Below are 22,910 nucleotides of genomic sequence, written 5' to 3' on the forward strand. Positions count from 1 at the left end.
AAAGAGCAAGGGAGCAGGGAGGAAGGAAGAGGCACAGATGGGACAACCCAGCCTCCCTCTGTGTTGAGTGGGGATGATGGGGATCTAAGAGAAGCTCTGTTTTCTTCCTCTTCTTCTTCCAGGCCCTCTTGACCTTTGAGGAGGTGGCTGTGTTTTTCACGGAGGAGGAGTGGGCTCTGCTGGATCCTGGCCAAAGAGCTCTGCACAAGGAAGTCATGGAGGAGAATTATGAGATGGTGGCCTCTCTAGGTAAGGGCAGATTTGTATCCCTCTTGGCTGCTAAACATTGAAAGGGTGAATCTCCTGTTTGAGCCATTTATTCATGCCGTGTCTTCTTCCTTGGCAAATCCTCATAGACGAATAAGATTGTCTTCCATGAACACGGTCTTAATGGTGTGTCCGTAAGTGACTGTGGAGTCCAATTCTGGATCGACACATCCTTCGGCAGTGGAGACATAGGTTTCCCGAAGGGAGTTAATCACAGTGAGGGTTCTCAAATGTGCTTTCCTCTTAGCTTGTTTCTCCGTTTCGTCTTCAGCTTGTGCTTCTTGAAAGTCCATTACACCTTGGTAAAGGCTTTTCTCCAATTGGAGCACTCGCACGCCAGTGTTTTCCAATTTTCTGTGCTTCTACTTCATGTATTTAGATTTGCCTTAAGAGCATTTTGAAACAACAAAGTTGATGCTGAAGATTGTAGTTTATAGCAACTCTGTACTTTTGTCGGTAGGTAACTTTTCATAAGCTGATATTGTGGTATGAATTTCCCCCTAAAACCTATGTAAAATCTACAGATACTGACAGGTTAATAATGGTGGAATGAGGTTTGCTGGTCAGTGTCATTTATCAATGTTTAATGGGCCACCAGATACTTTGCTGTCTTTGCTTCAAAAGATTAATACTTTTGTATATTTTTACAGTCACATATACATAAACAACACTTCTGTTTTACTTATTCCACATAGCAGGGACTCTGATACTCAAGTCTGAGCTCCTCTCCTCTCTTGGAACAGAAAATTACAGGGATGTTGTCCTGGACCAATTCAGAGGTACATACTTCCACTTTGCTGTGAGTCTGTACTTTTGTATGTCTCCTTTCAGTGTGTACAAATATTAAAAGAGCCCTTTTGGATCAGAACAAGGGCCCATCTTTTCCAGCATCCTGGTGCAGGTTTAGGTGATGTGTACAGCTGGTTGGAATGTATCAGCGAGATATTACAGATCAGGGAGGAAGGAGAAAACTGAATACAGAGGTGTAGCATTTTCACAGGAGGGGGAAGATGGAGAAAGTGTCTCCCTCTGGATGTGGCTGCACTATAATAATAATAATAATAATAATAATAATAATAATAAAATTTATTTATATCCCGCCCTCCCCAGCTGAAGCTGGGCTCAGGGCGGCTAACAACAATCAAAATAATCCAACGATTCTAAAAACATTTCATTATAAAAATTAATTAAAATCAAATTTATGGCAACCAATAAGCAAAAATCTGTGCAGATTGCCAGAGGAGGGGGGTCAGGTTGCACCCTGACCAAAGGCCTGGTGGAACAAGTTAGGGTTCCAGGTGGAGAAATCTAAATTGGAAACAGAATTGTTAGAACCTAAGACCAAGGTACTTTCAAGAATGTATAACTTGCTGTTAAAATGGAACACACAAGATGAAATGGTTAAATCGGCTATGATAAAGTGGGCACAGGATATTGGGTATAACATTATGTTTGAGGACTGGGAAAGGTTGTGGACCACTGGGTTGAACTTCACTGCATGTAATGCTTTGAAGGAAAATGTAATGAAAATGATATATAGATGGTACATGACCCCAGTTAAACTTGCCAAAATATACCATTTGTCTGATAACAAATGCTGGAAATGTAAAGGAAATGAAGGAACATTCTTTCACCTCTGGTGGACGTGCCCTAGAGTGAAGGCCTTCTGGGAAATGATATATAATGAGCTGAAAAAGGTATTTAAGTATACTTTCCCTAAGAAACCAGAGGCCTTCCTCCTGGGTATTGTCGGCCACAGGGTGATAAAGAAGGACAGAACTTTTTTCCTGTATGCAACAACGGCAGCAAGGATACTCATCGCTAAGCATTGGAAAACCCAAGATTTACCCACACTGGAAGAATGGCAGATGCAACTGATAGACTATATGGAATTGGCTGAGATGACCGGCAGAATCCGAGACCTGGGAGAGGAGAGGGTTGAAGAAGACTGGAAGAAATTTAGGATTTATTTACAAAAACACTGTAATTTGGTTGAATGTTAAGAAGGATGCCAGATCATAAATAATTGAGCACCACTAAATTAGACGTAATCTGGATGATAAATGAGATTGAGGAAAATATAAACTTTTTGGAGAATTATTAGACTAAATTAAATGAATGTGATTTAAGAATGTAAATAAGTTGATAAATTGCTGGAAAAAGTTTTACAATGATGCAAGTGGGAGCGGGAGACGTGAGGGAGTCCAAAGAAGCTTTGAAAATATGTTATGATACATGTCATATTGTTTATTATTTTTGCATTTTTGTTTTTAAAAAATCTCAATAAATATTTATAAAAAAAAAAAAAACAAAGGCCTGGTGGAACAGCTCTGTCTTGCAGGCCCTGCAGAAAGATGTCAAGTCCCGCAGGGCCCTGGTCTCTTGTGACAGAGCTTTCCACCAGATTGGAGGCGGGCGAAAAGGCCCTGGCTCTAGTTGAGGCCAGCCTAACCTCTCTGTGGCCTGGGATCTTCCAAGATGTTTTTATTTGCAGACCGTAAGTTTCTCTGTGGGACATACCAGGAGAGGCGGTCCCGTAGGTACGAGGGTTCTAGGCCGTATAGGGCTTTAAAGGTTAAAACCAGCACCTTAAACCTGATCCTGTACTCCACCGGGAGTCAGTGCAGCTGGTATAGCACCGGATGAATGTGATCTCGCAGCAAAGACCCCATAAGGAGTCTCGCCGCGGCATTCTGCACCCGCTGGAATTTCTGACTCCCGTCATCCCTGGTCATTGGCCATCTTTACTTGGGTTGATGGTAGAGTCCAACCACATCTGGAGGGCCATAGATGCCTCAACTCAGCATAGAAGGTTCTCTTGGTGCTCAGTGTTACATGGGAGTTGAAGGTTCAGGTAGGTAGCCGTGTTGGTCTGACGCAGACGAAATATATATTAAAAAATTTTTTAAAATGTCCAGTAGCACCTTAGAGACCAACTAAGTTTGTTCTTGGTATGGGAGTTGAATACTAGATACTAGAATACTGGATACTAAGGGTTCTTGAGACTATTTTCAGGTTCCCCCCCCCTTTCCTAAAAATGTTGCACATAGGAGAGGGAGGGATGCTAGAGGTGTTAAAAGAAGGGAAAGTGCTGATTGGTCTTGTTGCGTGTTACGTTCTCTTGCTCGAATACCTAACAATATTTTCTTATCCCCCACTTTAAACCAGGTGATGAAGAAGGCAATCAGAATTTTGAGGGGCCATCTGTAAAGTCCTTCAGTGTGAGTGAACACCTACGAACTAATACAGGAGAGAAACCTTTTAAATGCATGGAGTGCGGAAAGAGCTTCAGTAAAAATGGAAACCTTACTGTACATAAACAAATTCACACAGGGAACAAACCATTTAGATGTATGGAGTGTGGAAAGAGCTTCAGCCTGTGTTCACACCTTACTATACATCTACGAACTCACACAGGGGAGAAACCTTTTAAATGTATGGAGTGCGGAAAGAGCTTCAGTGAGAGTGGAAAACTTACTGTACATCAACGAACACACACCGGGGAGAAACCCTTTAATTGTATGGAGTGCGGAAAGAGCTTTAGTGCAAGTGGAACTCTTAGAAGACATCAGCGGATTCACACTGGGGAGAAACCATTTAAATGTATAGAGTGTGGGAAGGGCTTCAGTCAGAGTGGAATCCTTTCTAGACATCAACGAACTCACACGGGTGAGAAACCACATAAGTGTACTGTTTGTGGAAAGTGCTTCAGTGCAAGTGGAAGCCTTACTCTGCATCAAGGTACTCATACAGGAGAGAAACCATATAAATGTTTGGAGTGTGGAAAGAGCTTCATTTGTAGTGGGAGACTCACTGTGCACCAACAAAGTCACACTGGGGAGAAACCATTTAAATGTATTTGTGGGAAGGGTTTCAGTCAGAGTGGAGCTCTTGCAGTACATCAACGAACCCATACAGGGCAGAAACCATTTAGGTGTATGGAGTGTGGAAAGAACTTCAGGCTGTCTTCACACCTTACTACACATCACCGAACTCACACAGGGGAGAAACCTTTTAAGTGTATGGAGTGCGGAAAGAGCTTCAGTGAGAGTGGAACTCTTAGAATACATCAACGGATTCACACTGGGGAGAAACCATTTAAATGTATAGAGTGTGGACAGAGCTTCAGTCACAATGGAACACTTACTAAGCATCAACGAACTCACACGGGTGAGAAACCATATAAGTGTATGGTTTGTGGAAAGAGCTTCAGTCAGGGGGGAGATCTTGCAACACATCAACGAACTCACACTGGTGAGTTACCATTTAAATGTATGAGGTGCGGTAAGGGCTTCAGTCGTAGTGGAAATCTTAGGATACATCAACGAACTCACTCAGGGGAGAAACCATTTAGATGTATGGAGTGTGGAAAGAGATTCAGTTGTAGTGGAAATCTTAGAATTCATCAACGAACTCACACAGGGGAGAAACCATTTAAATGTAAGGAGTGTGGAAAGAGCTTCAGACGGTGTTCACAAATTACTATACATTGGAGAACGCACACAGGGGAGAAACCCTATATGTGTACGGATTGTGGGAGGTGTTTCAGTGAGAATGGATCTCTTAGAAGACATCAACAAACTCATAAAGGGGAGAAAACATTTAAATGTATGGATTGTGGGAAGTGCTTCAATGGGAATGGAAGTCTTAGAAGACATCAAAGATCTCACAGAGAAGCAACTGTTTAAATGGAATGGAGTGTGGGAAATATTTCAATTATAATGGCCTTCTTAATAAGCAACCACAGACTGTTATGGGGGAGAAACCATTTCTGTTTTTTGGAGTTTGCCATGTTTTTCCCACAGGGTTCACTTTGTCCCTCATATCAGTAAACTCATATAAGGGGATAATTAATTGTAAATTTATGGAGTGTATTTGATGTTCTGGTGTTTGTATGGAAAGTTGTACATACATGTATTAAAGCAAATAAAATGTCTCATAATAGTAAGTATGATGAAAGATATAATGTACTGTAAGGTATGTGCAGAATGTGACTGGAGTGCTCATTGTGAGTGAACATGGACTGAGACTCGGTTGATATTTGGTCTTTGGCAGAGAGAGTTGGGATTGGAGAGTTGTGAAAAGTAGAGCACAAAAGTAGTGTTTAGGAAGCAGGATTGGCTCTGGAATCCTAGAACTGTAGAGTTGAAAGGGACTCCAAGAGTCAAGCCCAACTCCTTGTTATAAGAAGAGCGGCATAAATCACATTTTTATACTTGCAATAAAGGAACAATGAAAACACAGAAAGACTGGAAAGTAATCCTTAAACTATCCTACGTTGTTTGTATTTTATAAATTCATTGTTTTACCTTACCTTCTCATTCATGGCTTCATTAACGGCAAAGGGGATAAAATCCCTGGTGGCAGCTAGAATAAAGGAGGTGCTGTGAGGAACAACCATTTGTTGGTTTGCAAGCCCCCTCCACAGAGGCTGGCCCCTCTCACTGTCCTCGGAGCTTGCATACCGGTAACCTCCTCTGGCTGACATCCAGACAGACCAGGGAGATTTTGATAGGCGACATTTTCCCAAGCGTGGGTAAAATGCACAACCCCTCCCTCCTGCTTCCGCAGGGGAAAGAAAATAAGTCAGAAATCTATTTACATGATGTTTATTTCTGACATTACAGCACTAGAGAAAAACACGTCCTTTCAGTTCAGTTCTTCCAGCAAGTCAGACAAACTTCCTGAACATGCGCAGTCAGAAGGTTTCAAGTTACACTCTTCACAAAGACTTAGTATCCAGCCTGTGAACGTCCTGGGAAATTCTTCTTTCCCACAGATAAGCGCATCATGTGATGTCAACAAACTGGCTGTCTGCAGCGGTGATGTTTCCATATACTGACACCAACATGGGGAGGGAAGGTGGTACAGGGAAATGTGGGCCTTGCCAGTGGTTTCAGGAGCGTCATTTCCCTGTGGTGAGAGGAATCTCTGTGCCCACGTAATTGGCCCACCTTTCAGAAACCTGTCAAAAGAGCTGTCAGTATAGGAGGGCGAAAGCAGAGCTCATCTGGAGTACGGGTCCTCAAACTTTGTAAACAGGGAGCCGGTTCACTGTTCCTCAGCCACTGTTGCGGGCTGGACTATAATTAGAAAAAAAATATATGAATGAATTCCTATGCACACTGTACATATTTTATTTGTAGTGCACACAAAACCAGGAAAAACAATACAATATTTAAAATGAAAAATGATTTTAATCAACGTCAACTTATAAGTATTCCAATGGGAAGTATGGACCTGCTTTTGGCTAATGAGATGGTCACTATCCGGTTCCATATTTGTCACTGCTTGTCGTAGCAAGTGATGCAAGTGTTCATCAGTTAGTCTGGATCTGGTTGGAGATTTCAGATGTTTCATTCAGGGGAAAATCTGTTCACAGACATAGTAAAAGGTAAAGGTAAAGGTACCCCTGCCCGTACAGGCCAGTCGTGTCCAACTCTAGGGTTGTGCGCCCATCTCACTTAAGAGGCCGGGGGCCAGCGCTGTCCGCAGACACTTCCGGGTCCCGTGGCCAGCGTGACAAGCTGCATCTGGCGAGCCAGCGCAGCACACGGAAATGCCATTTACCTTCCTGCTAGTAAGTGGTCCCTATTTATCTACTTGCACCTGGAGGTGCTTTCGAACTGCTAGGTTGGCAGGCGCTGGGACCGAGCAACGGGAGCGCACCCCGCCGCGGGGATTCGAACTGACGATCAGCAAGTCCTAGGCGCTGAGGTTTTACCCACAGCGCCACCCACGTCCCTGTGTTCACAGACATAGGTGCTGCCAAAGATGGTTGCAATTTTGAGTGCATGGCTCCTGAGATTTAAGATATGTCTCAAAGGGGAGAGATGCATTGAAATTACTGAGGCTGCGTAATCTGAATGCGTTTTTCATAGAGTCACAGTTCTGTAGTTCGGCCAATTCCATTTGGGAAATCGGATCAACAATTTCAATGTCTACAGAAAATGTGTCCTGGGAAAGCTGTATGTCCTGTTCATGGAGATGAAGCTCTTTAATTCTAATTTGAAACTTCTTTTGCAACATGTCAGGGAACTGCCATCGGAGAGTCAGGTGGTGGAGGGGCTCAAGGAGGCTAGGAGACCCTCGGATGCTGAGGAAGGAACCAGCAGGGGGAGAGAGAGAGTTCCTGCAGAAACTCAGTCGGAGGGAGGGCTCCAGGATACTTCCAGTGAGAACAGCGGAGAAGTCTCAGGACCTCCGCTGGGGACGCCTACTCCACGCAGGAAACTGTCACGCAGAGAATCCAGAAGGAGAGTTTCTGTTAAGGAACTCTTATGTTGGTGTAAATTCCGGAAGCGCCCACTGACGGATTCTGCCAGCGATTGAGGTAGCCATGCACCCATGGCTCCGCGGTCTGGGAGAGTCTTTAGAAACTGATTGCATGAGTTGAGAACTCAACCATTTACGCACAAGCAGCCCCTTAACCCATAACAGCAATCCATCAGTCTTCGACGCTGCGTGTGCCAAAGAGAGGCATCATGAGCAACCCAACTGGAGACGGAGCAGCGGGAGGAGCTGGAGCGGGACCAACTCTGGAGGAGAGAAACAGCGTTGGAACACCAGCTGGCACTGCTAACGGCGCGTCTCGAGTAGAGGAGAGCTCAGGATGCACAGGGGAAGCCCACCCCCATCGCAAGGAAGGTACCGGGGTTGGTACAGAAATTCGGGGGTGACCCAAGAAACTACCAAGCCTTTAAGACAGAAATGCAGTACGCACTGAACCTGCAGTTTGATGACTTTGCAGATGAGGAATCGAGAGTGGCTTTTGTGATTGGGCACCTCGAGGGGGGAGCTAGAGAATGGGTGAGACCCCTGATGGCATCAAAAAATGATGCCCTAAAAGACTTGAGGAAATTCTTTATCGCGATGGACTTGATGTTTTCCAGCCAGATTGAACAGGGCGTGGTACGCAAACAGTTAATGGCATGCAAACAGGGGAATCAGTCCGTCCGAGAGTATTGGACACAGTTTACCATGCTCATACATAAATTGGGGTGGGACCTGTCTTCGGACCCGATTCAAATGCTGTTTGAAGAAGGGCTAGCCCCGGCGGTGAAAGATGAACTTTCCCGCGCGCCCCGTCCGGAGTCCATGGATCAGCTGACCAAATCGGCGCTTGCGATTGGAGCGCGCCAAGAGGCAAGGGCTCTGGAGAAGCGGGAAGGGAGAGGAGAGCGTTGGAGTGATTTCCGCATTCCTGAGATGCCTGAGCAACCTTCCCCACCAGTGGAACCAATGGAGATTGGGACTGCGCGCGCGCGGAATTTCAAACGTCAACGAAGGGCGGAAGAAGGAGGGGAAGGGCGCCAAAAAATGCTTCCTCTGTCAGCAGCCAGGACATTTTGCTAGAGTGTGCCCACAAAGGAAGGGATGGCAAGGAATGGTGGGGGCTGTTGGGAGTGAGGAGGAGGGGGTTAAGGAGCAGGTAAAAGCCAACGCCTGGCTGCCAGCGACAGGGCACAGCAGCCAGGCCAAGGATCAGTGAACGTGCCCAAGCCTGAACCCCCAAGAGCGGCACTAGTCGTAGAAGTGCTGCTAGAGCTACCCAATGGACATCCACTCACGATAAAAGCCCTGTTAGACTCAGGCAGCTCCTGCAATTTCATGAGTAAGGAGTTTGCATCAGAGCACCAGATACAGACGCTGCCCTTAAGTAATTCCTTGCAGGTGACCACGATTGATGGGAGGGAACTTCTGGGAGGGGAAGTGAGCCAACAAACGGTCCCCATGACAATGAGGGTGGCAAGGCACACGGAAGTCATTGCATTTCGTGTAGCCACCCTGGCGGGGCCGCCCATCAGATTAGGAATGAGCTGGCTGGTGTTACATGACCCGCTAGTGGGATGGCACCAGCGGACAGTCTCTTTTGGGTCAGCGCATTGCCTAGAACACTGCAAGGGAAGAGAAACTCAGGGGGTGGCCAGGGCAAGTCTGGCAGGGACGGTGGTGGGAGAAAAGGGAGAAATACCACCACAATACGCAGACCTGAGTGATGTCTTCAGCGAGAAGAAAGCAGATAGACTGCCCCCGCATAGACCCTTTGACTGTCAAATTAACCTACTCCCGGGAGCCCAGCTACCAGTGGGCAAACTGTACGCTATGTCGGACAGGGAGATGCAGGAGTTAAGGGAGTTCATAGACAAGAACCTGAAACGAGGGTTCATCAGGGAGTCAAGGGCGGTGGGGGGCAGCCCAGTGTTTTTTGTGGACAAAAAGGACTCGAATAAACCCAGGCTGGTCGTGGACCTCCGGGCCATCAATTCGGTGTCAGAACCAGTGGCCTTTCCCATGCCCAGGATTGACGACATTCTGACCAGGGTGAGGAAGGGAAAGATTTTTACCAAGCTGGACCTGAGGGGGGCGTATAACCTGATACGGATGAGGAAGGGGGATGAATGGAAGACCACCATGTTCACCCCCTTGGGGGCCTTTGAGTATCTCGTTATGCCCTTCAGATTACAGGCGGGCTCAGCATGCTTCCAATCCTTCATGCATCACGTCCTGGGACCTCTGCTCTATAAGAACTGTGTGGCCTTCTTAGACGATGTGTTAGTTTACTCAGAGGATGAGGAGCAGCATGTCTGAGATGTCCGGGAGGTCCTAAGCAGGCTGCAAGCAAACCAGCTGTGGGTAAAACTGGAGAAGTGCCAGTTCCATACCAGAGAGGTGGAATTCCTGGGGTACCGTTTGTTAGACAAGGGATTGGCCATGGATCCCAGTAAAGTCCAAGCGGTACTGGAATGGAAGACACCCAGAACCAGGAAGGACGTGCAGAGATTCCTGGGGTTTGGAAACTTCTACCGGAAGTTCATCAAAAACTTTGCCCACTTAACGGCGCCCATCACCGATTGTCTCAGTAGTAAGAAGAAATTCGCTTGGACGGAAGAGGCGCAGCGAGCGTTTGAACAGCTAAAGAAAGTGCGTCGGAGGAACAGCTCTTGCACGTAGATCTACAAAAGCTGATGAGGGTAGAGACGGATGCATCTGATCGAGCGGTAGGGGCGGTGCTTCTCCAGCCGGGAAAAGATGCGTCGGACTGGAGACCGTGTGCCTTCTCGCGGAAGTTGAATAAATCCGAAAGGAACTACACAGTGTAAGACCGGGAACTGCTCGCCATTCATGAAGTGTTTCGGCGGTGGCGACACCTGCTGATTGGAGCGCAGCACAAGGTCCAGGTGTGCACGGACCACAAAAATCTGGAATATTGGAGAACGGCCCGAGTACTGAACCAGAGAGAAGTGAGATGGGCACAGGAGTTCTCCAAATTCCATTTTGAGATTCGCTACGTACCGGGACCAGAGAACGTCAGAGCGGACGCTCTCTCTCGAAAGCCAGAGTATATGGAGGGGGAGGGAGCGCCCGAGGAAAGGCATATTATCCCAGAGGACCACTGGGTTTGTGGAGCAGCATTGGTGGGGCAAAGAAAACTGGTAGAAGGGACAGAGAACGATGAATACGCCCAAGATAAGCTCAGAGGGCTCAGGAGAGCCGGGGAGAACACAGGGGGGTTTGAAGAAAGGAACGGGGCGTTGTATTACAAAGGGGCATTGTACATACCGGAAGGGGAATTGAGGGGTAGAGTACTCAAACAACTACATGACAGCCCCACCGCAGGGCACCTTGGGCAACACAAAACTATGTGGTTAGTTACCAGGCAGTTCTGGTGGCCCAAGGTGAGGGAAGATGTACGAGAGTATGTAAGGGGGTGCGACCGCTGCCAGCGAGCAAAGGGGGAGAGGGCGGCACCGGCGGGGTTGCTGGAACCATTACCCACACCCGAACGGCCATGGGAGGCAGTTTCCATAGATTTTATGACGGATTTACCAAAATCCAAGGGAAAGACTGCGGTAATGGTAGTGGTAGACCTGTTAACCAAGATGTGCCACTTTATAGCTTGCTCACATGCGGTGACGGCGGAAGAAACCGCCAGGTTGTTTATAGAACACATTTTTAGGTTGCATGGCGCCCCCTTGAGGGTGGTCTCAGACAGAGGGAAACAATTTACGTCCAGGTTCTGGAGGAAGCTCATGAGCTTACTGCACGTAGAGGTCAATTTCTCGACCGCCAGACACCCAGAAACTAATGGGCAGGCAGAAAGGGCAAACAGTATTCTGCAACAATATCTGAGGTGTTATGTAAATGACAGAGAGAATGATTGGGTAGAGAAATTGGCCCTGGCCGAATTCGCCTACAATAACGCGGAAAATGTGTCCACGGGTATGAGTCCATTTATGGCCAATTACGGGTGTCACCCTAGGGCCTTTCCAGGGGAAGGAGGGGAAAGATGGAGCGTACCAGCAGCGGAACATTTCGTGGAAGAAATGGAAGCCATACATCAACAGCTCAAGATGAATTTGGATAGGGCCAAGGAAGAATACAAGAAGCAGGCAGATAGGAGCAGAAGGGAAGGAGAGACCATAAGGGTGGGGGACCGGGTGTGGTTGTCAACACAAGGGTTGCCATTCAAGGGCGGGTGCAAGAAATTGAGGCCAAAACGACTGGGACCCTTCGAGGTTATACAACAGGTCAATCCGGTGGCCTTCAGACTCAGGTTGCCAGACAACATGAAACTGCATCCAGTATTCCATAGGTCATTACTGTCACCATACTGGGAGGGGCGGGAAATTTTGGGACGTGAAGGTGAGGTTCCTGCGGCACCGGAAGTAGGAGAGGGAGCACAGCAGTCATGTAGCTGAAATACTCGACTCTCGGTCGAAGGGTAAGCAGGTGGAGTACTTAGTGGCATGGGAAGGGGAACCGGAGTCCGAAAATACCTGGGTACCGGCAGAAACGGTCGATGATGAGCATTTAGCAGGAAGGTTTCATCGCCGGTTCCCAAGGAAGCCTCAGCCCTTGGCTAGGTTCTGGGAGGAACACTTCGGCACCACTGATGAGGAAGAGGAGTTTGAGGGGTTCCCAGAATCAGGACAGGAAGAGGAAGAAGAATCAGATGGGGAAGAGTATTCGGGAAGAAGGGACAGAAGTAGGTGGAGGGCGGTTTTCGAGTCATCCGAAGATGAGGAGGATTCTTTCAGGGGGTTCCCAGCCTCACCACCCAGAGAAGAGGGGGAAACGAGGGGTGAGGGGGGTCCTGGAGGGGAGGTGGATGTCAGGGAACTGCCATCGGAGAGTCAGGTGGTGGACGGGCTCAAGGAGGCTAGGAGACCCTCGGATGCTGAGGAAGGAACCAGCAGGGGGAGAGAGTTCCTGCAGAAACTCTGTCGGAGGAAGGGCTCCAGGATACTTCCAGTGAGAACAGCGGAGAAGTCTCAGGACCTCCGCTGGGGACGCCTACTCCACGCAGGAAACTGTCACGCAGAGAATCCAGAAGGAGAGTTTCCGTTAAGGAACTCTTATGTTGGCGTAAATTCCGGAAGCGCCCACTGACGGATTCTGCCAGCGATTGAGGTAGCCATGCACCCATGGCTCCGCGGTCTGGGAGAGTCTTTAGAAACTGATTGCATGAGTTGAGAACTCAACCATTTACGCACAAGCAGCCCCTTAACCCATAACACAACGTTTCTAGTAAATCCACGCGTTTTGTTTGGGAATGCAACTGCTGGTTTTTCCGCCAACAGGTTTTGAGTTGTGGGGAGATGGCAGAGGTTTTCCTCCTTCAGTTGAGGAGGTCTAATTTTACTTGAAATGCTTTCACATGTGAAAACGTATCACAGATGAGCTTCCCCTTTCCTTGAAGTTGAACATTGAAACTGTTGAGTAGCTCTGTTACATCTGTCAGAAAGGCAAGGTGCCATTTCCATTCTGCATCTTTGAGCTCAGGTACTTCTTGTTTTTTGAAAAAATAAAAGCAGAAAACTGTGGAAGTAAGCCATTAAAATGTTTCAAAACTCTCCCTCGATCCACGAAGAAATAAAGAAAATACTAAGAATATCATATAGTAAAAGGCCAGAGGCATTCCTTTTAGGAATTTTAAATGATATTCCAAAAGACAAAATAAATGTTTCTTATATGCAACGTCTGCAGCAAGAATCCTGGTGGCTAAGTATTGCAAAGGGAATCAGTTACCCACTAGGGGAGAGTGGTTATGTAAGCTTTCAGAATATTTAGAATTAGCCAAATTGACAGATATCAGACACAAAAATGACAGACACAAAAACAAAACCACAGACACAAAAACCAAAAAGTGAAGTGAAAAAGGAATGGGAGTGTCTAAATGAATACCTTAAAGTCAAGGTTTGAGAACAGAAATCTGGCTGAGTCTGGAATAACCTTGTGAAGTGAAAGGATAAGAAAGAGGGATTTATATCTAGATGCTAGGATACAGATGATCAGGAAAACAGGAAGATACAATGAAAGATAAAGGAGGTGCTATGGGATTGGTGGGAGTTAATGTTTGTTTTTCTTTTTAGTGTTTTTACTATTAACTTGTAAGATATGGATTTGTTTTTTGTTTTTCGAATGTTGATGTTTGTGTATTGTTATTCAATATTTTTCGTGTTGTGTGGAAAATACTAATAAAATTTATTTTAAAAAAAAATTAGAAAAGAATATCTTCATAGGCAACATTTAGTTCAGACAGAAATTCCTGAAACTGTCTGTGGTTAAGTGCATGAAGTTGATTTATTCCCCTCGGCTGGATCCTAGGCATGCTTTTACTCAAAGTATTTCTACCACGTTCTGCAGGACTTCCGGCTAGGTGCGCACAGGACTGCAGCTGTAATCTTTTTCCACTGCACAGGGTAGGAGGTTAATAAGCTGTCCACTTTGCAGAGGAGAGGAGAGGGGCATGTTTGTAGTTTTCTTACACTTGAGGGGCATTTTATTTTATTTTATTTTACCCTACAGAGAAGTGACCCTCTTTATGCACCAGTACGGAAAGATCAGCCTGACGTTTCAACGCATCACGAGTAGAACCCCATGTGCATGTACATGGGAGCACCTCCCACTGAACTCCGTGGCACTTAACTTGAACGAAAGCGGGCTGCCGATTTTTATTTAAATGGTGGGGAACATGAGAAGGCGCCGGTGTAAAAGAGGCATTAGACGGGGGAAATGAGGGGTGGAGAGAGGGAAGGGGACGCAAAACGGAAGAAGGGAAATCAGGGAAAGAAGGTGGAAAGGAACATTAACTGAGGGAAAGCAGGAGGGTTGGCCAGCCTAGGGACAGGAGGAAAAAGCACAGCTGTCACTTTCCACGGTGCAGAAGTCTCTTCCTTTGTCAGCCCGAGACACCAAGCTGGCTGTGTGGATATTTTCACCCCCTCCCATTGCGAGAATCTCCTGATATGAAGTTTTCAGAAAGGAGGGGGCAGAAATTGGTCTTCACTTCTTCCGCTCCTGCCTGACTCTGTGTGTTATCTCTGTAGTGATTAGATGGCTGAGTGAGAGCTGTAACACTCATGCAAGCCAGCACCTCTTTAGTTTTAGTTTGCAATAGCTATTAGAAATAAAAGTTATGCTTCAAAGCTTTCTTCCATGTTGTTCACACCCTGCTGAGTTTGGTGCTCACAACTCACAGTTGTGGGTCCAGTGCACTGGGAGTGGAAGGTCTCTGGAAGTGCTCTCCAGTCGCCTAGCCTAACCCAGTCGGGGCAGATCCAGTTGTTGAGCCCAGTCGTTGGCATCAGCTTAAAGGTGTACTGACAGGCTGCACAACTGTGGGGCGGACCAGGGGTTGGGGCGGGCAAGCTGGTGCCCCCGCCCTGCCCCTCTCCCCCCGGCTTGTGGTGGAGCTCCTTCCACCCGCGGCACCTTTGCAGCCTCTCTGCCGCTCTGCTCACAGGAGGAGCTGCTGTTGCTCTCCTCACCTCCTCACTTCCTGCCCACTCAGTCAGTCCCTGCTGTGGCGTTTGTACGGAGCCCCCGGTCGTCTCACGGACTATTGACCAGTACACCACTAATCTGCTGCCACCAACCAACCATCTTCCCTGGTAAATCACTTAGTCTCAGTCAAGTTCTTAAGTTAACAAAGAAGAGTGTCGTTTATCGCAAACACAAATAACTTTAACTGCATTCCAAACACTGTTATTCTTTACCTTCTTAGTCTTATTTTATCCTCTCTCTATCTCTTCTACCTCCCCTCACACAAGAACCAACTGCATTGTCTCTCTAATTCCAACTGTCTGCCAACTGCTTTCCCAACTGCCTTTCCCAACCAACTAACTCCAACTCAAACCTGGGGCTAAGCCCTTTTATAAACAGGTAGGCTCCGTCTCTGGCTGTTCTATTGGTCTACATATTAACCCTTTCTCTCTCCCCTGTACAGACATTTTCAAACGAACGGGCAAACGCCACATCCGCGCATGAGGTAAACCCGGTGCAGCGGCTTCACAGCGGGGTTCTGCAATGGCCAAGCAGGCCGGATCTAGGACCATGGCGGACCGGATGCGGCCTGCGGGCTGTAGTTTGAGGTCCCCTGATCTAGAGCTGCTCCCCCCTCTGCCAGCACTGAGCATTTGCCCCTGACATGAAGCAGCCACAGCAGGTGCTGCAAGCTGCCCATAGTTGGACTTCACCTCCAAAGGCCCCCTTCTCCTGAGCAAACGGGTGTCAACCAGGGTCTCTTTACCTGCCGAGGATTGCACCTGCAACCTTCTCCTGCATGCAAAGCATTGAATTCAAGACCTTTTTTTTGAAAAAACAACATTCATTTATTCAAAGTAAATGCAGCTTTGTCCACTGCCATAATATCACAGAATGACCACTCCAATCCTCAATCCCACATCATGGTCATTTTGGCTCCCCCAGTACCCTCAATAGGAACCTAACCATCGATTTGCTTGGCTAGACATTACCGATCATTATAATCTCCTCCACAAATACCTCTGTGATAATGAGTAAAGGTAAAGGGACCCCTGGCCGTTCAGTCCAGTCGTGGACGACTCTGGGGTTGCGGCGCTCACCTCGCTTTATTGGCCGAGGGAGCCGGCATACAGCTTCCAGGTCATGTGGCCAGCATTACTGAGCTGCTTCTGGCAAACCAGAGCAGCGCACAGAAACACCATTTACCTTCCCACCGGAGTGGTACCTATTTATCTACTTGCACTTTGATGTGCTTTCGACCTGCTAGGTTGGCAGGAGCAGGGACCGAGCAATGGGAGCTCACCCCGTCGTGGGGATTCAAACTGCCGACCTTCTGGTTGGCAGGCCCTAGGCTCTGTGGTTTAACCCACAGCGCCACCCGCATCCCATGATAATGATTATCATGGCATTAAAATATCCTGTTCTTCAAGCAAAGGAGAGAAAGGGAGACCAGATTGTGTCAAAAGCATCTTTTTTGGAGAAGCCTTTAATTAGACACTGGTTGTATGTGAGGCCTTCTGATAGAGCATATACGCCCAACGCGTCAATCTCATCATTTGCACGATGCATATTAGGGTCACAGGCGCCTCGGGCACCCCGCTCCAGCCACTGGCATTGCCCAATGCCCAGTCAGCTGGCCGCCAAGGAAAGGCATGAGGCGCCTGCCTCAACCGCAAGCCTCAGCCCTGGGCAGGGAGGCGAAGATGAGGCCGATGGGCTCTGTTTGGGCTGCAGCGGTGTAGGGCACACAAGAGAGACAATGACATCTCTCCTCCCTCTCCCGCCAGTTCCCATGGAAAGAAAAAACCACTCTCCCTCCTAGTTCTGCGTGGATGCTGAACTTTCCTAATCAGAAGCCGCATGAGCCCTTCGGACTTTCAGGTTCCAAAACAACGTTTGCAAACAGAACAGTCACTTGCGAGTTTGCGGTGTTCGGAAACAAAACGTCCACGTTCCAGGGCATTCGGGATCCATGGTACGACTGTACAGTCATACCTCGGGTTACAGACGCTATATCACACTTTGCGCATGCGCAGAAGAGCTGAATCGCAACCCACGCGTGTGCTGACGCGCCGCTGCAGATTGCGAACGCTGCGGGTTGCAAAGGTGCATCCCGCACAGATCACATTCACAGCCCAAGCGTCCACTGTATATAGGTGGACATGGGATATTATACAATAAAAGCACATCTTCCGTCCTTTTACTAAACTACTTATGGCATTCTAGCACTTTGGGAGAAATGTTCTCTCAATAAGCGTCTATGTTTTGCACTTGGCAGGAAGGTTCCATAATAACTGAGATGCGCAGTTTGTTGTGTTCTGCCTTTGTTGTGTTCTCAAGTGTCAAAGTTAGCTCTCGTCTGGTCCCTTCCGCATATCACAGCAACCACCCCTCAAAATGCAGCCCTGGTGTTAGGGCTTTCACTGAATGACCCTGAGCAATATCCCAGGCAGCTAGGGGGTGACCCTCCCATCTTGGTCATCTTTGGGGGTTTGGCTTTGGGCCTGCGGTCAAGGGTCCTGTTGCTCACTTGCTATTAAAGTTGTCTTTCGCTGCCGCTGCAGGAAATCGAACCCATGAATTTCTCCCTAAATAAACGGGAATATAGAGCTTGCCGGCTGGGAAGGGCATTTCTGTTTGCAGGGAGGGGGAGGGGGAGGCGGATCTCCTGCCCCTCCCCCTCCCTCTGGGTCAATGAGCTCCGCTTCCTAGAGAGGCAGGAAGGGAGTTTTATGGGGGGGGAAGGCAATTTGGAGGGGAGGGGTCTCCATCCTCATTCCAGGAAGAGAAGCGGACTTGGAGAAGAGGAGAAAGAGGTGCCGCATATTTGGGGGGTTATTTGGGGAGGGGGGTGGGAAAAGGATTTGCTTTCCCTCTCCCTGAATCTACAAACAGGGCAGCTGGGAAAAGAGGCGGGAGGATTGCGGGGGGGGTGCAAAGAAAGCAGGGAGGGGCTCCGCTCTTTCCCTGTGGGAATCGGGGGGGGGGGCTGAATGCAGGCAATCCTGTTGCAAAGTGGGGTCCCCCTCCTCCAACAGGGTTTGCATTGCAAGATCTTCTCTGAAGCGCAGAGATCAAGCCAGGCTCCCATGGTGGGGGGACTGGGGGGGGGGGCGAAGACACTTGAGACGAACCACAAAAGGGTGCCCCCCCAGTGCAACTTAATTACAAACTTAATTACAAAGGGATTCGCAGCCCCACCCTGGGCATGTTGACTCAGCAGTCCGTCCTTCTCCGTTCAAAGGGGGGGGGCAGCCCCATTCCACCTAGTGATGCTCCTCTCTGCTTGACACCCTCCATCTCCCTTCTCACTGCTCCCCCCCCCCATCGCTCCCCCCCCCCCCCCGGCTCTGCCTCCTGCGTCAGGGAGCCGGTCTGGGCGGGAGTGGAGGGCTGAGCTCCTCCAGGACCCTGATCTGCCCCCCCCCCGAAATCTGCTGCTGAAGCCCCTGCCTCAGTGGGGCGGAGATGGGGGGGGGGCAAGCAGGGGAGAGGAAGTGGAAGCAGCTGGAGAACAGAGTCACCTCTGGATTGGGGGAGATTTCGAAATGGGTGGGGGGTGAGAGGTGGACAATGTCAAGGGAAATCGGCCTCCGCAGCTTCCTGAGTAAGAAAGAGGCTGATGGGAGAAGGAAGCAAAAAGAAACCAGAATTTACTTCTTGAGAAGTGGGCAGACCCTCAGCTAGTCTTGGGGAAAATAGGGGGGAATGAAACTGATCCCCCCCTCGCAGATTTTGATGCTGTTGCTTGTTTCCAAAAAGAGGCTTCTCCAGATATCCTCTTGGGACTTTGTCGGGAAGGAGAATCAAGGCCCCCAGGGGTGGGAGATCTGGCCTGTCTTGCAGGATTGGCCCAGCGCAGAGGTGCTGAGGGACTTTCTCTGCCGGTGCTGCCAGCCTCGCTCCTGCCTGGCCTCGTCCCCATCCAGGTTGCCAGGAGGGTCTTCTAACCCTATAGGTCTTCTAAAGCCCACCACCTGGGCGATGCTCAGAACCCTGCAAGGTGGGCCAGGATGACAGCCAGATTGATGGGCGGGACAGAGGACAGAGTTGGTGGGGCTTTGGGGCTGACTCTGAGCTTTGTCCAGGAGCTGCCTGCCTTCCAGGGATTTTTTCCAGCCCCACAGAAAAACCTCAGGAGGCAGCTGGGAAGTATTGGAAAAAAGGTGTAGCTCTGAGGGCCAGAGAAATTGAAAGAGGTGACTTGAGGGCCAATTTAGCCCCAGGGTCTGAGGTTCCCCACCCTGCAGTTGTGGGGTGCTGGGCTTCCACCAGGGAGATCCAGTCTCCCATCCCTCTGCTCAGGAGGGATGCCCTGTGCCCAGTTTGGACCCCCTGATTATTTCTCCTCCTGTCCTTCCTCCCAGTGTAGGAAAGATAAAAGGGGGCGCGCACACACACACACACACACACACACACACGTTCCTAAGAGGAAGGACTAGGGAGGCATAAGCCACTGAACTTCATATCTCTGTCCCACAATCCATGTTAGCGCATAGAGTGCTCTAAATATTTCCATCTGCTCCCCTTGGATGGAGCTTCTTCACCCTGGTGCCCTCCAGGTGTTGGTTTTCCTCTGACTGCAAATTCTGCCCATAATTTAGGAATTTCCTTTATTTCCTTTATTCTAAATGTATCAAACGAATTTTAGGAGAATTTCTTCATTGTTCTCCTAAAAGAGCCGCTCCCTGCATTGAAGTGCATCTTGTCAACAGCTGAGAGAGTCCCAGAAGTGGCCCGGTTTACGCCTCCTCCTCCTCCTCCCTCGTTTCCACTGGCAACGCAATGGCCTCCGAGACCCCCTCTGAACAGTCTCTTCTCAGAGGTGGAGTGGAAAGAGGAGCCAGGCAGCTTCCTCAGGTAGGGAAAGAGCAACGGGAGCAGGGAGGAGGGAAGAGGCACAGATGGGACCACCCAGCCTCCCTCTGTGTTGAGTGGGGATGATGGGGATCTTAGAGAAGCTCTGTTTTCTTCCAGGCCCTCTTGACCTTTGAGGAGGTGGCTGTGTTTTTCACGGAGGAGGAGTGGGCTCTGCTGGCTCCAGGCCAAAGAGCTCTGCACAAGGAAGTCATGGAGGAGAATTATGAGATGGTGGCCTCTCTAGGTAAGGGCACATTTTTATTCCTCCTGGCTGTTAGATGTTGGAGGTGTGAATCTGCTGTTTGAGCCATTTATTAATGCCGTGTCTTCTTCTTTGGCGATTCCTCGTAGCTGAGTAAGATTGTCTTCCATCAACACAGTCTTAACGGTGTGTCCATCTTTCGGTAGTGGGGACATAGGTTTCCGGGCGGGAGTAAATTACAGTCAGCCTTTGCCAAACGTGCTTTCCTCTTAGCTTTTTTCTCCCTTTCGTCCTGAGTTTGTGTTTCTTCAAAGTTCATTACACCTTTGGTAAATGCTATTCTCCAATTGGAGCGCTCGCAGGCCAATGTTTCCCAATTTTCTTTGCTTATACTGCATTGTTTTAGATTTGGCTTGAGAGCGTCTTTAAACCTCTTTTGTTGTCCTCCGGTATTTCACTTTCCATTCTTAAGTAGTAGTTGCTTTGGAAGATGATAATCAGGCATCCAAACAACGTGACCAGTCCAACGAAGTTGATGTTGAAGATGTAGTTTCTAGCAATGCTGTACATTTGTCAGTAGGCAACTCTTCATAAGCTGATATTGTGGTATGAATTTGCAAAAAAAACCCGTGTATAATATACAAAGAGACTCATCTGCTTTGGCAATCACTCAGAAAGCCAGTGTGGTGTAGTGGTTAAGAGCGGTAGACTCGTAATCTGGGGAACCGGGTTCGCATCTCCGCTCCTCCACATGCAGCTGCTGGGTGACCTTGGGCTGGTCACACTTCTCTGAAGTCTCTCAGCCCCACTCACCTCACAGAGTGTTTGTTGTGGGGGAGGAAGGGAAAGGAGAATGTTAGCCTCTTTGAGACTCCTTTGGGTAGTGATAAAGCGGGATATCAAATCCAAACTCTTCTTCTTCTTCATAGCCGAGTAAGATTGTGTTCCATAAACACAGTTTTAACAAGGAGTCCATGACTGTGGAGGCCAATTCTGGATCCACACATCCTTCCACAGTGGGGACATTGGCTTCCGGGCGGGAGTTGATCACAGTGTGGATTTGCCAAGCATGCCTTCTTCTTAGCACATTTCTCCCTTGCGTCCTGAGTTTGAGTGTCTTCAAAGCCCATGACACGTTTGGTAAAGGCTGTTCTCCAATTGGAGCGCTCGCAGGCCAGTGTTTCCCAGTTGTCAGTGTTTATACTACATTTTTTTAGATTTGCCTTGACAGTCTTTAAACCTCTTTTGTTGACCACCAGCATTACGCTTTCCATTTTTAAGTTCGGAATAGAGTAGTTGCTTTGGAAGACGATCATCCGGCATCCGCACAGCACAACCAGTCCAACAAAGTTGATGTTGAAGAATCATTGCTTCAACACTGGTGATCTTTGCTTCTTCCAGTACACTGATAATTCGCCTATCTTCCCAAGTGATGTGTAAAAATTTTCAGAGATACCGTTGATGGAATCTTTCAATGAGTTGGAGATGGTGTTTATAAGTGTTCCATGTTTCACAAGAATATAGTAAGGTTGGTAGTACAGTAGCTTTGTAAACAAGCATTTTGGTTTCCCTGCGAATGTCCCGGTCCTCAAACACTCTGCCCTTCAATTGGAAGAAAGCTGCACTCGCAGAGCTCAGGCGATGCTGGATTTTGGCATTAATGTTGGCCCTTGTGGAAAGATAACTGCCTAGGTAGGAGAAGTGATCAACATTTTCCAACGTTACACCATTGAGTTGGATTTGTGGCATTGCAGAGTGGTTATTTTCTACTTGTTGGTGCAGGTGGTTGGTGCAGTTGGTTTTTTGGATATTGAGTGATAGGCCAAGCTTTTCGTAAGCTTCTGCAAAGATATTTAGGATGGTTTGGAGGTCATCCTCTGAGTGTGCACACACTACATTGTCATCAACATACTGAAGCTCTATGACAAAAGTTAAGGTAACCTTACTCTTTGCTTTCAGCCTGCTCAGATTGAAGAGCTTTCCATCTGTTTGATATATGATTTCTACTCCGGTGGGGATTTCCCCTGCAACATGGCAATGAAAATAATGAATAGAGTTGTGGCAATAACACAACCCTGTTTAATACCTGATCCCACTGTGAATGGTTCACTTTGAGAGCCATTGTTATTTGTGATTGTTGCTGTCATATTATCATGGAGGAGCTGGATGATGTTCACAAATTTAGCTGGGCAGCCAGTTTTCAGAAGGAAAGTCCACAGGGCATTACGATTTACAGTTTCGAAAGCCTTAGTCAGGTCAATAAACACCGTATACAGGGGTTGGTTTTGCTCTCTGCAGCGACTCATAGGATAATAATGATGGCATGAGGTTTTTACTGGTCCATGTCATTTAATAGTTTTTAATGGGCAACCAGATACTTTGCTGTTTACTTCACAAGACTAATATTTTTGAATATTTGTACTGTTACGTATGACATAAACAACACTTCTATTTTACTTATTCCACATAGCAGGGACTCTGATACTCAAGTCTGAGCTCATCTCGTCGTTTGGAACAGAAAAATACAGTGATGTTGTTCTGGAGAAATTGCGAGGTACATGCTTCCACTTTGCTGTTAGACTGTAGCTTTCTATGTCTCCTTTCAGTATGTAGGAATATTAAAAAAGCCCTTTTGGATCAGAACGAGGGCCCATCTTTTCCAGCATCCTGGTGCAGGTTTAGGTGATGTGAACAGTGGGTTGGAATGTATCAGCAAGAAATTACAGATCATGGAGGAAGGAGAAAACTGAATACAGAGGTGCAGCATTTTCACAGGAGGGGGAAAATGTCTCCCTCTGGATGTGGCTGCACT

At 47.9% G+C, this 22,910-nt stretch overlaps 1 protein-coding gene across 14 annotated transcripts in view; it reads left to right on the forward strand.

Annotated features, from left to right (window-relative positions):
* Window positions 1-22,910, forward strand: part of LOC307208517 (uncharacterized protein) — a 36,286-nt gene that overhangs the window by 11,269 nt on the left and 2,107 nt on the right. For 3 of the 14 annotated variants that reach the window (XM_079963166.1, XM_079963167.1, XM_079963169.1), the window contains exons 2-4: window positions 19,736-19,896; window positions 20,014-20,140; window positions 22,569-22,652. In XM_079963166.1, the coding sequence (XP_079819292.1) occupies window positions 19,822-19,896; window positions 20,014-20,140; window positions 22,569-22,652 (286 nt within the window). In that variant the 5' untranslated portion in view covers window positions 19,736-19,821. Of the gene's footprint in view, window positions 1-122; window positions 250-962; window positions 1,047-3,435; window positions 5,515-17,754; window positions 17,853-19,715; window positions 19,897-20,013; window positions 20,141-22,568; window positions 22,673-22,910 lie in introns of those variants that run through there. The other 11 variants (XM_079963159.1, XM_079963171.1, XM_079963168.1 and 8 more) reach the window with 11 other exon arrangements.

This window comes from Podarcis cretensis (assembly GCF_951804945.1).
Source record: "Podarcis cretensis genome assembly, chromosome: 2".
Lineage (NCBI taxonomy): Eukaryota > Metazoa > Chordata > Lepidosauria > Squamata > Lacertidae > Podarcis > Podarcis cretensis.